The sequence below is a fragment of the Saccostrea echinata genome, unplaced genomic scaffold (assembly GCF_033153115.1).
Source record: "Saccostrea echinata isolate AGI-Se365-2 ecotype Australia unplaced genomic scaffold, CSIRO_AGI_Sech_v1 ptg000054l, whole genome shotgun sequence".
NCBI lineage: Eukaryota > Metazoa > Mollusca > Bivalvia > Ostreida > Ostreidae > Saccostrea > Saccostrea echinata.
In genome coordinates, this window is record NW_026889803.1 from 14,257,403 (window position 1) to 14,273,181 (window position 15,779).

At 31.8% G+C, this 15,779-nt stretch overlaps 2 protein-coding genes across 3 annotated transcripts; one reads left to right on the top strand and one right to left on the bottom strand.

The window, feature by feature from the left end:
• Positions 1–217: 217 nt before the first annotated feature.
• LOC133172584 (Bardet-Biedl syndrome 5 protein homolog) lies at positions 218–1,447 on the bottom strand. The gene has a single exon (XM_061307507.1). The coding sequence runs from the start codon at positions 1,411–1,413 to the stop codon at positions 391–393; it is 1,023 nt and encodes a 340-aa protein (XP_061163491.1). The 5' UTR covers positions 1,414–1,447; the 3' UTR covers positions 218–390.
• Positions 1,448–1,696: 249 nt separating this feature from the next.
• On the top strand, positions 1,697–14,447 carry LOC133204569 (protein NDRG3-like). Of its 2 annotated transcripts, XM_061340319.1 has the most exons (14): positions 1,697–1,789; positions 4,688–4,787; positions 5,090–5,189; positions 5,791–5,911; positions 6,611–6,649; positions 10,109–10,171; positions 10,861–10,921; positions 11,532–11,618; positions 11,934–12,011; positions 12,309–12,409; positions 12,624–12,689; positions 12,907–13,006; positions 13,239–13,326; positions 13,547–14,447. In XM_061340319.1, the coding sequence occupies exons 2-14, from the start codon at positions 4,692–4,694 to the stop codon at positions 13,642–13,644; spliced, it is 1,098 nt and encodes a 365-aa protein (XP_061196303.1). In that variant the 5' UTR covers positions 1,697–1,789; positions 4,688–4,691; the 3' UTR covers positions 13,645–14,447. The 2 variants fall into 2 exon arrangements, with proteins under 2 accessions (XP_061196303.1, XP_061196304.1); XM_061340320.1 differs by lacking the exon at positions 6,611–6,649.
• Positions 14,448–15,779: the final 1,332 nt, after the last annotated feature.

Here is a 15,779-nt window from a genome sequence, read left to right on the forward strand (position 1 = left end):
AGTTTTGGACCAAAGTTTAACTCCCAAAAACCCGACTTATACGCGAATATATATGGTAGTATACTTTGTATTTATATCATCATTGATTTAATATATAAATTCTGACCATATGGTATCCTATTTTCATTCACATGAAATAATACACACTAGGTAGTACAATAAAGCAAAATTTCCAAATATGAACATGTATGAAATAACACACACTGGTCAATAATTAAAGGACAATTTTTCACATTTTTTTAATTAAGAAGTTTTTTATCAAGCACTTTATCATATTGTCACCATTGAATGAAATATTTCATTACATTATAAATTAAATTATATTTTCAATAACAGGCTTTTTTAAATATTTTATACTTAAATTGCAAGTGTCAAGTGACATAATTTATCTCATGCTAAAACATCCCACAAAGCCTGCAAAGTGATTCCATCTCTCAGTTTTTCTATTGCAAGCCCCAATTCTTCACAGTAAACTGGGTCTCTGTCCTTGTCCTTATTTCCATCCGCAAAGTATGCAGCATACGCATCCGAGGAATTGTCAGCCTCAATTTCTACATCATCTTGCTGGTAATCTACCCCCAGATCCTCTGCTCCTTCAATCTTCTCCTCTGATTCAAACTCCACACCAAATATTGGACAAGAACTATACACTCTGTGCAGACTCTGTATTTCTTTCACAACATCATGAAGCTTTTCTGATGGGTCAATTCGGAAACCAAGAACATACCCTCCACTTTGTTGAGAGCTCTCTACAACAAGGGCAAGTCCAAACTTGGAATCACGAATTTTTACAGACTTCATTTGAAGGTAAGGGATGCTGACATTGAAGGACTCGTTGATGTTAGCATGCCAAACTAATCGGACATTGGTAATGAAAAATGTTCCTAGATTACCTTGGTCACTCGAGAGATTCCAGACTCCATTAACTTTATTATATACCTGTTCTAGTGGCAGAAGTCGCAGTTGTTTGTTGTGAATAAGAGCTCCTCGCAGCTTCAAGTCTCGGTAAAGCTTGGATGTTTCATAGGCTCTATGGACTGATATGACAGTGGTGAAGAGTCTGGGTGACCCAGGAATTAGATTTGTGAAGATAAACTCGAATCTAGTATTGTTGCATTTTGTCAACACATACAGTGCTTCTGTTTGCCCCCGAAGTTTTGACTGTGCTGTCTTTGTAGATATATTAATGACACAGTTGAAGCCAATAGATAGGTTTACTCTTGGCAAAGCCAAAGAATGCCATATGATTCTTAGGTTGGTGACAATTATTCGGCCTCGATCCCCATTATTGCCTTTTGTATCTTCGACAGCATTCAAAGCATCGATCATTTTTTCGCCAGGTCGCATCTTCATTTGTTGTGGGTTGATGTCAAAACGGACATCTCTGTCTTCCCAAAGTCCCTCGGACGCCATTTTGACGCTTTTCCCTGGTGACGTTCAATCAGAATGACTTCCCTTTTTCCGGAATCAATTTTTTAATGTTATTGATTTTTTTTCACAAATGTAACAAATATATATACATGAAAATATAATTAAACATAATAAGAAAATATTATTCTATAATATGCTTTTTTAGTTTATTTTTAAATAAAAATGTTACTGTTCCTTTCCGGATATAGCTATGTTTATCTATGAGATTTTGCATTTACTCAATAATTATGAAAGGATAATTTTGATTGGTTTTCCCTGCAATATTGTCCAATGAGAGCCGTCCTCTTGTTGGAACATTTGGTAATCTGCTAGACGAAATTTTGACAAGGTGAAAAGCTAAGGACAGAAACAGATCTAGGTAAATTTCTTTAATTTGATGTATTAACCTATTTTTCTGGCAACTTTAGTGACAGTTTGGTAATCATTTCTGATCTCAGAAATGATCGAAGATGTTGAAAGATCGATAATTATTCGGTAGATCGGTATATTCAACCTTACCATTAATTTTATGACCCATGCCTATGTCATGAGATTAATATTCAGTGACTTTTTCGAAATGAAATTATTGCGTAATGATATTGTTTGTGGCTAGATGATTTCAATGAAACAAGACGTGCAATATTTTTGTAAACTGATAATATTTTGTTATTTCATGAATGTAGTAACTATTTTAGTATTTGTTTCAATAAAGCCAAGCCATGCGTATACAAAACAGCCTGGGGCTATATAATTGTTGTTTTTGTGCCAACAGTACCTTATCCTACATCAAGAGAGTAGAGCTGTAAATAACACATGTCATTGTCAAATATGAATCACAATGGGATGCATTCATTTGTCAAATAGCAATTATATGGAAGTATTTTTTATACACACATTTATCTGTAAACAACCTCTGTTTTGGTTCAGTTGAGGATTGAGGACACCCCCCCTTTTTTTTTTAGCAAAGCGTACATGTAAATTACATTTATTAAATACTTGGAGCATGTACAGGGGTAGACAAATAGAATTTGTCAGTACTTGCCCTCGGACAGGTTACCATCGTAAAATTACTTGTCCTGCCAAAAAATATGCTTGTCCCACCTTTTTCTTAATTAACATAAAATTAAAGCATTATCGTTAATATTAAATTAATTTTCAATTGATAAACTACATGGGGACCAAACTATACCAAAATCACTTAATTCTTCCACGGATTTAGGGGTAAGTCTTGTTCCAGGGAGATTTCTGAGCTTGTGCAGTGCGCATATCTATATGTACATGTACATAATTTAAACATTTCTATGAATTACTTAATTTAACATCCCAAAAATTGAAGACGTCAAATCATTTGATGATTTCCAATTGCAAGGCATATGAATATCAAGCATTAGAATTATATTTACAACTTACAATTTCTCAACTGAAAAAAATTAATTCATATCCTGCATAATATGCATACATGATTACAGTTCAATATTTTAGTAGTAAAATTTTACGTTTAAAATCCAGATTTCTTTCCTTATTTTCGGGGTATTAGTTAAGTCAAAGTTTCAGTCTATTTTCTTCAAAATTCTTCAATGAGGTATTCCCTTTTTTTTTTATTTAAAAATAATGCATAATTGTTTGATTGAAAGCAAAAAAATATTATACAGTAATTGATTATGAAAACCACCATTGCATGCCGATCGTGACTTTCTGTGATCGCCAGTCAACAGCTCCAATTTTAATATCAGTATAAAACGTTTGTATTCACGGCATGAACTTTACAATACCTAAAATGGTCTAAAATCCTCTTCAACTTTACAATACCTAAAAAGGTCTAAAATCCTCTTCCACTTTTATTGACATGGAATCGATAGCTGCTGTTTTACATCGTGTGTATATTTTAACTACACATGAATGGGTAAATTCTAAAGGAGTTCCGACCGAGTATTCGATGTAGTGATGAACAGCAGCAAAAACAGGTGCTCTACTGTGATTCATTACATTTCAACAGCGGTAAAACAAACAACATTTGATTTTTTTGTTAACTGGAGAAGCACTTGTCCGCGGGCAGGTACCACTTATCAAATAACTTGCCCGCCAAACAAATTTGGTTGTCCCGGGCGTCGGGCAATGCTATTTGTCTAGCCCTGATGTATTGAATATAGTGAAAAAATTTAAGGTACATATTTTTGAATAAAATATGGAGCATACAGGAAATTTTACACTTACCCAATGAAAATTATTAAGTAGCAAGAGAGTTTGAATGTAATTGTTTTACTAATCACACAAACCCTGACAAGATATAACGGGTATACAGCTGTAATGAGGTATTACCTGCACATGTTCTGATCAGAGATCAATTTTAATTGATTATTATTATATGTCCACAGGTGCTTTTTATTTGCCTTGGTCAAAATTGAAAGAGTTACGTAAAGGACACTAGGCAGGCTTTCATTTTAAAGCATTAATTGTCAATTACTGTGTGCAAAATGTTCTTGCATAATCACAATGGAGTGGTATAATAGTAGGCTCCTCATAACCAGTCATTAGACTGATGCGATTAGCAAGATTATGCATTATCACAATGTTGGTATAATGATCATCATGACTGGTTATATCATCATAACCAGTCATTTAGACTGATGTGAAGAAAAAAATCACAGAAGCATATGTGAATCTTGCCATGGTTTTGGAAGTAAGTCTGACAGGTCAGGGAAACTCAGTACATATCAAAATCACAACTTTAAAATCTCATAACATCCATATACAACTCTAAGAGGGTCGTATCACTTTCTGGTAAAAAGAAAAAAGCTGGATCCCATGAAATTGGGAAAATAATAAACAATGTTAATTTATCAATTTGGTGTGTCATCGTCGCAAGCCACGGGCTTTGTGTCCATTCCCGTGGCTTGCGATGATGTTTGGTGTGTATGCTAAACAAACAGTGCAATTTGTGTTCAGTTCATACCGGTAATTTAAAATCTGTTCTTGAAGTAAATTAACATTGATATCTTGGGCTCATATTTTTGCATATATTGTGATGGTACATGTATCATATGAATATATTATAAATTTAATGAAAGAATTTTTAAAAAAATTAATAAATTTATTCAATTAAAAATGTATCCTTTTACTGGACCAAGCTTATTTGTTGGATTCACAGCCCTGGACTAAACTTTAACATCTAGTTTTAAATTAATTTTGCTTTTAGATAATTCTGTATATCTTGTGTCAGATTCCAAACAATTTGATAAACAAATTATTTCATGTTTTGAATTGTTTCTTTCTTTAGAAAAATGGAAAAGCTAACTGAGATTGAGTTTACTGGGATAAGTGTACAAGACAAAGCACCAAGAAACTTGTCAAACAATGCTTCCAGCATTCTGATTCAGGTTTGACTTAGGAACTTTCTTATAACTTACGGTTTTAATCTTTTTAATACTGTATACAGGGTGAATTTCACCCCATGTTATTTTTGCCCTTTCACACTTGCAAATAATTTTGCCCTATTTTAAATTCACCCAATCACAGTTCTGTTTAAGAAATTATATTGTGTATTTTGAATTCGCCCCATTTTAAATTTGTCTAGCTGTGAGTAGGGCTAAAGGGGCAAAATAAAATGGGGGCAAAAATTTCCCTGTATACAGTAATTAGGGTGTATTGATAGCTTATCTCTTTTCCCTTTATTATACAGGAGGATGATATTGAGACCCCCTTTGGCAATCTTCATGTTGCCATTCAAGGAGACAGATCAAAACTTGCTATCTTGACATTTCATGATATTGGTCTCAACAGTAAGTACACAAGTGCATCAAAGGTCAAATATGTTTATTTTTAGGGCATTTTGATTTTTAAAAAGTCTTTATATTTCATTATATAATGTACTGTATGTGGCAAATAATAAAAGGACAGAGCCACAAAATTGCATTGCATGTTGCAAAGTGTTACTATTTAGTATTATCCATAGTTACATTACTGTAATTTGTAGTGAAACCATTAGAATAAGAGCAGTTTCCTTTGTGTAACAGAATTCTACATAGATCTATCAAATGATACATTTAGCATTTCTTCGCATAGTGCAATTGACGTCACAATTTTCTGTAAACTCATATGGCCTGGTGTTTCTGCCTTTTTTTTTATTCACAAGATTTTTATGACTTAGTAATAAAAAAATTAGAGTTAAAATTTTAAATTTTGACGACTCTCCCTACCTCAGGATCAAGATTCTGAACTTCTCAGTTTCAACAAAATCTGAAATAAAAATTTCTTTGAAGAATATGTGGATTTTAACTTGAATATTCTCTGTTTATACACATCCTTGGAGCTAGCAGTGCAAGCTCACTACACTTGCTAGCACAATGAAAAAAGCTAATAGGAATATTTCTTATTTTCCAGGTACTACATGCTTCCAAGGATTCTTCAATTTCATTGACATGCAACCAATCTTGCGGCATTTCTGTGTGTACCATGTGAACGCGCCAGGACAAGAAGACGCAGCTCTTCAACTCAGACCTGAGTAAGATATTCAATTTCACTTGTTAGACACTTGAGCAGATTTGCAGATCAGTAATCAGAGCAATTTTAGGCATTTTAATATGGTCACATTTTATTTAAGCAGATATATTTACTTCTTGTTAGTGGGTGATTAAGTTCAACACAATGATAAGTTTAGGTTGTGGGATTTATAAAAATGTATTTTGTCTTTTGATTATGAAAATCTTTTTTTTTTTTCAAAGGATATAGATAAGAAAATATTTATATTTATCACTGGTGATGTGTCCCATAATACTTTTTGATAGAAAAGTACTTTTCACTGACATTCTGTTTTGAGAAACTGATCACCAAGTTACAGATTTGTACCTGTTAATTAGTGTTGATTGAGCATGGGGAATTGAAAATGTTAAATTTTGGGGATTTGGTTTTTATACAGTGGTGTAGGGTTGTGTTGCACTTTTTAGTACTTACATAGAAAGCATGATTTGGAGAGGTAATTTTATACGAAATTCATTTTCCAATTTTCAGGTTATTAGTTATCAAAGAGTTAATACAAATGTATGGTGAAATGATTTAATTATCCAGGAGATCTATAAGGAAATTGTTGTGGAATTTTCTTGTTAAACATCTACATAAGAGAAGAGAAAAAAAAAATGGTTATATTACGGTATTGAATCTTATGTTTTTATCATGTTTATCTATTGTTTGCTATTTTCAATAGGCAAGATGCCCTAGGCAACCCAGATTCGTTGGGTAACAGGTATGTTTAGCTAGGTCCACCCTCAGCTACAGAAATGGCTTGTTATTTCAACATCTGTAATATAAAAAAAATCCTGTACAGTATTCACTCTAAAAAGCATCCAGGGAACTCAGAAAATTGGGAATGGGGTATTATTACACTGGAGTATTATTAAATCTGTCTTTCATTAATCAAGTAAAATTTGTGTAAGACCACGGGGGTTTTTTTAGCATAATAAATTATACATTTAGAATTTTTCTCTCCAGAAAATGAGAGGTACTTAGAGAAAAGATGCTTATTAGGATAAATACTGTTATTATTAAAAGTACTATATTAAATTATTATTATCTATTCTTAAAATACAAATCAGTGAATATTCATGGCCATCATTCGTGATGTAAATTCTCTGCAGTAAAATGAATTAGGTGGTTTTCAATTCTATCATTGAAAAAAAATCTTTCAAATGATTATTTCTGAAATTGATTTTTGCCAAACATTGAAATATATTTTGATTTAAAATCCTCTGTTGTAAAAAAATAATTTTATAGAATTTTGTAATTAATTTTTTGTTTGTCTTTAAAATCCCAGTAATTTATGTACAGTTTAACACTGATATTAACATGAAAGCCATTTCTGTGTTAGTTGTAAGCATCCTAGCTAGAAAAAGAGAGAGATTCATGTATCTGAGACTGAACTGGTTTTCTGCTTTTCTTTTTTTTTTTCTGCACTTTATGATGCGCAAATTTACTGCTGTAGGACAAGGAAATGCTTTGAAACAAAAAAAGAAAAAAATCATGCTTTATGTTCACCGATTTTTGTTTTTTTAACAAAGTAGAATGAAAACATTTGTTAGAATTTTGAAAAAAAACTAGTTTAAATTTGAATTTTTCAACTAGTTATTATTTCAAAAATTTAGAAGAAAAAAAAATGTTTCAGCATGATTTTTTTCAGTTAAAGATTTGTTGTAAACAATTCAAAAGAGAATAATTCCTCTGCTGTGCATTTTCTTCTTTCTTTTTTTTTTTTTTATTTCTAACAAGATGCTTGTTTACAGAGAAGTGATCACTCGATCAGTGCCTTTTTACTTACATAAATCTTTGTAATTCAGATTCTGAGACCAGTGTGTCATGTATTCAATATAAGAATTTTTTCAATTTTATAACCGTTAATTAAGTAACCATGATGCTTATTACTAATTCTGCCCCCCCCCCCCTTTCCAGTATTCTTGCATAACAGAATGATTTATAAAGCAGTCCCTTAATCTGGATATAATTTTTTTTTTCATTCAAAAACATTATTATAACATATATATTCCCTTTTAAAATACAAAATGTGCATTGATTACCTTGAATAGGTTTCTTTTTATTCCTGTGGATTACTGAACTGTGTTGAGAAGTTTACTCCATTAGTAGGGAGGTTGAAATGATGCTTTCCGTCACAGGCACTTGATGTAATATATTTGTTTAACACAAAAAAAATATGATGTTGAGTGTCTCTGTGTGATGTGTAGTTAATTTTTTATCAATCCTATAAAAATTGTTCTTGATTCTCATTAGGGATGAGTGTTTTTATCGGTATATTGCGATTTTTCACTGCGTGATACGCATCGTGATACGGAGACTAAAATACCGATATTTGGTACATAACTATAAATTCCGGAAATTATTCATTTATTTGTTCAAACTATTGAATGACAATTGTAAGAAGTGTAAAAAAGGTTGAAAACAGTTAAACAACGGCATCAAAATATGCTCTTTATTAAATAAATGAAAATTCAAAAAGTAAAGTTATGTTTTTATAGCATATTTTTAAGAAATGTTATGGAAATTCATTTGAAATTGTAGTAAAAATTGTGTGTAAAAATATCACGATTTATCTTGATATTTTTGGGAAAAAATCATGATATATCACAATAGGAAATTTTTGCTGATATCCATCCCTAATTCTCATATTTTGGCTGATTTCTCAACACCTTTTAATTATCTGTCAATCAAGTATAATTGCTATCTTCATATTCATAAATGTTTACATGAACTGTACATGTTTCATCTCTAAAATCATGTTATAGGAGTTTAAGAATATTGAAATGACCCAAATGAGCTTATATTGTAAACTACTATTCTTTTTCTAGTATATAAATGAGAAAACTGCTTTTAGATTTAAATCTTGTTATCCAATGTTTTGTCAGTCACAATGTCAAAAGAAAAAATGCGTGATACCTGTATGTTTATGAGTCCATATAAAATTATCAGCTGCATGCACAATATGGTTTTGCAACCAATGCTTTTGTCTTTGCATGCTTTAATTCTGTAATTTACATTTGTTGATTTGAAATGAATCATCAATTTTTGAATGGATAAAATCTTCACATTGACTGCATATTACTTTTTAGCTGACATCTAGGAGCTATGATTGTGATGAATGCTTATTTGCTAGCTTTAAAATACTAATCTATCTATTTTTCAGTAACATTTGCACAAGAATTTTCATGTTTAATACCTAATCTATTGAATTAATCAATGTATCAGTATACTTATAACATTTTTCTAAAACATTTACTACAATTATAGTAAACTATAGATTCTGTGTTTCTGGTGTAGAATAATGCCGTATACTAGTTAATAGTTAAATATTTACCTTTAATTATTATGTCAACTTGGTGACAGTTCCAGTTCATGGCATTGATACAACAGGTTGACCTTTTTAATTTCCTTTTGCTCATTAATATTAACTTGACTCAATTGAGTGGAGTGGCTGGTACACATGTACTTAAAATCAATTGAGTGCAATGTCTGGTACATGTGTTTAACTTTTCTTATAACTTTCATTCTTGATCCTTCATGCAGCTACTCGAGAAATCAGTGGTTTGTAATTCTTCACCCAAATAAAGCAAAAATGTTCTTGTTTTGTAATTGTTTTTATTTTGAGATATAAGAATATTATGTACATGTATAAGCATCAATACTTTGTCCACAAAAGTTTTAAAATTGCTTTTTTTAATTGAATATATAATTGGCCAAACTTCAATTCATGATTTTTTTTTCCTCCCTTTCATTTTGCAATGTTATTGATTATATTTATAGATATGTTTTTATTATCATTTATTTTATGGCATTTTTTTTAAGCCTGTTTAGTTAAAGCTGATCAATTTTCAAAATGTATTTATTTCAATGCTTGTGACCATTTCTTTCCATCAACTAGCTGTAGAAAAAAATATATACACATATCTTCAATTGATAATGAATCATCTAAACAGATAGCATGTATTTCTTGCTTGGTACGTTCACTCCAGTAATTATGTACTTTAAATTATCAACATAAATTGCTATTGAAATTCAATGTTTTCTTCTTGTTGAACTTCTAAATAATATACATGTATGTAAATAGACATTTTTGAGATAGTTTAGCCACTTTCAAACAAATGTTTAACCAATGTGAATTAAAATCTATCATTCACTAAACTGTTTAATTTTCTGACAGGTTCACATATCCCTCTATGGAACAACTAGGGGAGAGCATTCAATCTGTTGTTGATCACTACAAGTAAGTAATTAGTCACCTACAGGTGAAACCGGAGGGGACTATAGGTTTCCTCTGCGTCTGTCCATCCGTCTGTCCCACTTGGTTTTCGGAACTTTTTTCCTAAACGCTTGCTGATATTGAGCTAATTTTTGGTATATGAGTGTATCTTGATGAGTTACTGATCAAGTTTGCATTTCGATTCACTTCATTGATTTTTGATGAAATTACGACCTTTTCAATTTTTAAGGGTTTTCTGCATTTTTTTTCTAAATGCTTGCAGATATAAAGCTGATTTTTGGTATGTGACTTTACCTTGATTAGTTATAGACCAAGTTTGCATTTCGTTCCGCTTCATTGATTTTTGACGGAATTATGGCATTTTCAATTTTTAACGGTAACCAGATTACACTTGCCGGTAGGGAACTAGTATTGCTAATGCAATGCTCTCAGAATGCTTGTTTTATACTGTATAAAGTAACTATTTCATTAAACCATCTTGTTGGGGTGTATAAATGCTAGGGTATCAATATAGAAACAAAGCCTTGCTTTTACTACAAATGTTTACATGTTAACAGTTTTTGATAGTTCCTTAAAAAGCATGCATAAACTAATGCTTGAATCTTTTCTTTTCCTTTTAAATATACACAAACTACAACAAACCAAGGTATAATAAAGATGAATAAATCTTGTATGTTCGTTTTTCATTACAGGATCAAAAGATTCATTGGCTTTGGTGTTGGAGCAGGAGTTAATGTTCTTTGTAGATATGCTGTGAGTTACATGATTTGATTAATTATGATGGTTTGATGATTTACTTATTATTCAACCCCCTTTTTCTTTCACTTCAAGCAGATATTGATTTTTGCTATAGATTATACCAGTAATAATGCATAAGAGTACATACCCCCCCCCCTCCCACACACACACATAAAATAAACATTTCAATAAATATCATACAATTTTAACTCAGTTCAACAAGGTCAAGATGAACATATGCTATACTTCTGATATCCCAGGTAAAGTTCATGGAGTAGGTTCAATTCACAGGTCACTACTTGCATAGTTCTAATGTGGACCAAATTTGCAAAGATGGTATAGGCATGTTAAATACCAGTCATAATTTGGATGCATATTTTCACAATCTTGTTTTAGATGCAGTATTTTCCCAATAAGTAACAAACACACTGTAATGGTGTAAATGAAGAATATCCTTATTATGGTGTTTTAGTTACACATATGGAAAATAAACCATCTGAAACAAGATTGCTCTTGAACATTCATTTGATCTGGGACTTTGTCCTACAAAGATTACATTTGTTGAGATGAGGTTTGTAATCTATGATTACCTATGTTTTAAATCAAATTATCTTTACATTTTCAGCTGAGTCATCCAGAATTTGTAGATTCCCTCGTGTTGGTCAATGGAACAGCTGACAAAGCTGGCTGGGTGGAGTGGGGATATCAGAAGGTTTGAATTTACATAGATAGGATATTTTCTTTTAATTACTAGAGGTATGATTAACACTGAAGCCAATATTTTTATCGTGTTTGAGTGTAGGATAGAAAAAATCCTATCTGAGAGGACAATATTATTGGTCTCTGAGCCTACCCAGGCTTGTCGAGTCAAAATGGCAAAGTGATCTTGTGGTAGAATTTATCCATCAATCACTCAATGATACTCATACATACTTATGATTTAGGTAACCCAAATAATAAAAACAAAGTTATAGAAAATGCAATATATTACAGTGCGTGTTTAAAAATATTTGATTTTTTATTTCAGCTGAACTCCTGGTATCTTTGGCGAGGGAACATGACCACTTTTACAGAAGATTACCTCCTTTGGCACTGGTTTGGATCTGTGAGTATTTTACGCCAAATTACCAAATTAAAAGCTTATTTGTGAAATAAAAATAATAAATGAACTGAAATAGAATTTCAGAATTGGTGGTTACTTTGCAAAATTGATTTTCTTTAAAAACATATTCATGTAACACTGGTGCATATCAGCATGACTATCAATAATATTTTTCCCACCAATATGTATTAAACAGAAATTTAAAAAAACAAAAATGAAGAACAATTTTGTTTCCATTGATTTCTGGTGTCAGAAATGGAATAAATACACTCATTTTGATAAATTTTTATTTCATTTCAGAAAACCCAGTGGGAGAATTATGATCTGACAACAGTCTACAAGGAATACATCAAAAGTGTCAACCCTCAGAACCTGTCACTCTTCATTGAGGCATACCTAGCGTAAGTCTGCAGCAACCAAGCAAGTTACCAACCAATCATACCTTACATGTAGCTGAACCAAATTTAGTATCATGATAGATATATCACTTAGAAACTTTTTTTTTGTCTTACTTCTGAAGATTTTTTAATTTTACTGTAAGGAAAAAAAAGGTCAGCAGCAAAATATAAGCAGAATTAGTTGTAAATGTTTGTTTTTTGTTTTTTTGTTCTCTAGGAGAACTAGTCTTGGTATAGAGAGAGAACTGGACCCAGTGAGGAGGATTGGAACTAAAACCCTTCAGTATGTAGTATTCATCACCAATAGCAAAACTCCCAATATATAGTAGTATCAGCCTAAATTGCTGCATTTTATCCCAAAAAATGTTGATGTCAATGAGTCATTAAAATTATGATTTTCCACAGTAAGTAGAGCATGAAGTTAAAAGTTAGACTCTCAGGAAGTAGAGTACTGTTATTTATGAGTATGTTGATGAACATCCATTGATAATGATTTGTAGGTGTCGAACCCTGTTAATCGTTGGCGATGATTCTCCTCACCTGGATGATGTTGTTGAGCTCAATGGACAGCTGGATCCAGAGAAAACAGATTTCCTCAAGGTTATTTTATTTCTGGATAATATATTCAAAAAAATTGTTGTTTTTCTGGAATAAAACATGTGTAATTGTAGAAAGTGGAAGTCAGTTATATGATGTGTAACAAATTTTTTCATGAGATGTCCGTGTTCATTATTGTACACACAACTTTCATGACTTTATAGTGTATATATCGAGTGTTTCAAAGCAATAACTTTTTTTGTTCTGACAGTAACAAAAGGATATCTTTTTATAGATTCAGGACTGTGGAGGTATGCCACTGGAAGAACAACCTGGAAAAGTCTGCGAAGCATTCCGTCTGTTCCTACAGGGAATGGGATATGGTAAAACATTTCTTCACTACTTGAATATTCTCATTCACTACTTGAATATTCTTATTCACTACTTGAATATTCTTATTCACTTCTTGAATATTATTACCCAGTATTGAAATCAAAGATATGTGAATCTTATTTATTTGCAGTAGAACATCTATCTCTGTTTTATATCTTCTGCAACAGTTGATTAATACTCTTTATTAATGTATTTTCATGTTTTTGATAGTTCCTACACTGCGTCAAAAAACCAGCACCGTGTCACAAGTACAGAAGAACTACCAACACCAGCTGCAGGATTTTAAAGAAATGAACACTGTATGTTGATCTGATAGATTACCATGCCAGATACACTGGATACGCAAACTACAAAAAGACTCCGAACCTTCAACTCCGGATAACACACAGCATTTGTACTGCAATATTCACTTCTTTTTTTGACGTAGTTGTAGATTTGTGGACAATACTTCGTTGTCTGTAGCTGGACGGCCATAAAATACCAAAGCTTCATCGTTTAAAGTGCAATGCTTCAATGTGTTCCTCTTACACCCATAAATCACATCGTCAGGAAAAAAAAGGAAGTGGCATTCTATGTGTAAATAAATACTGAAATCTGTGATTGAATGTGAGTGTATGCTGTAAAAACATAGGTAAAAACCAGAATGAGTATGTCAAACATTCTTAGAATCTCATCTTAACAGATCGTAAATGTTGTAAAGTACAATTCATAAATTTCTCAGCATTGTAGATTTGTGACTAAATGTTCAAAGGAAGACTTTTTAAAGCCAAATTTTTATCCCGTCAATGTTCATGCTTCATCATTTTTTTGAAATTTTTTTTATTATCACAAACCAAATTTGAAACTGTACAATGTACAACTGTACATGTGTATCACTGTTTCTCGGTTTTTTCCCCCCTCAAACATCAATGCTTGTACATAATGTTGTTAAGACTTTTGCATTCAGTGTTTTGTTCGAATGATATTTATTGTTAGATATTTGTTTTATACTATAGTTTTAGTACATACATGTATATTTGTTATATTCTTCCTTCTTGTTGTATTATAATGTATATAAAAAATGAATTTAACTGATTTTGCTTTACTATTTGTAATAAATCATGAAAGGAGAGTTTGTGGACATTTCTATTTTAGTAGTCACAAAGTAATATTTCCATTTATATTTTTTTTTCCTTCTGTGATAACTCTCTGAAAGTTAGTTGAGTTGATTTCTTGATAATTCTACCGAAATGTAAATTTCGCCACGCGATAGGTCAGGAGCTAAGGAGACCTAATATGCATGTAAATCTCGTGCGGCTGTCTTTGTGTTTGACGTCAGTGGGTGGGGACTATTGAAATTGACATGGGAAGCCTTGTGTAATTTAAATCTATTAGACTACATTTTTAAAATCTAAATTTACAATTTTATTTCACATTGAAATGGAAATATAAGGAATCACTGTCTAGTTAGTAGAGTATGCCAGGGACATCAACGATAGTTGGAAACGTGGGATAATTTATGCATAACGGGCTTTGCCTGTTATGCAAATTATCCCACATTTCCAACTATCGTTGATGCCCTGGCATACTCTACTAACTAAACAGTGATTCCTTAAATAGCATCTGTTTGTAATTTGTTTACTTTGTTTTAATGTGACAATCTTGTTAAAAGTAAGAATTTTTATGTGCTTAGCAAACAGGGAGCCCAGTCCTACTTTGTGTTGATAATACAGTGGAGTTATGGATTGCACGTATATGTATTCATATACTGCGGAATCATTAAAATTTGTGGGGGTCAATTTTCATGGATTGCTTAAATTTTACAGGTTTGTGAGGACGTAATTTTGTGTATTCTCCTATACCTACAAAAGGAAATACGACTTTGTAGCCCTTTTTGATTAATTTGTGGATGATGTAAATTGGTGGATGAGAGGTATCCACAAAAATTGGACCACCACAAAATCTAATGATTCCACAGTACATGTAAATTAGTTTCCCTTTACCTGTAAGTTCTTTTGAATTCTCTCTCTCTCTCTCTCCAAAAACTAGGATTGCATTTACTGCTGAATATATTACTTAAACAATTGAAGTTCTGTTGGAACAGTGCTCACAAGATAAATAACAAATCTAATGTAGTATCAAACGTTAAGATATAGCAATTTGAAATATTAATCTGCGGACTAGAAACACCAGGGAAACAATTTTATTTGGTTTGTACATGTATAACAGAACCTTGAAAAAAGTCAAAAAAGTGTTTAAAAAATACAAATTTGCTGCTGCATAAAATATAGGTCAGATGCAGCATCAGAAGCATGGCTCCAAACAAGGCTCTACGTATGCTCTGGACAAAGTGATACAATGGAACATACCTTCTGGGCATGTTAAACTTGTTTGGTATGTATATAAGTAAAGCTTGTAAATTGTTACTTTCATTAAGGAGGCTGGGGGGGTCAACAAATTAACC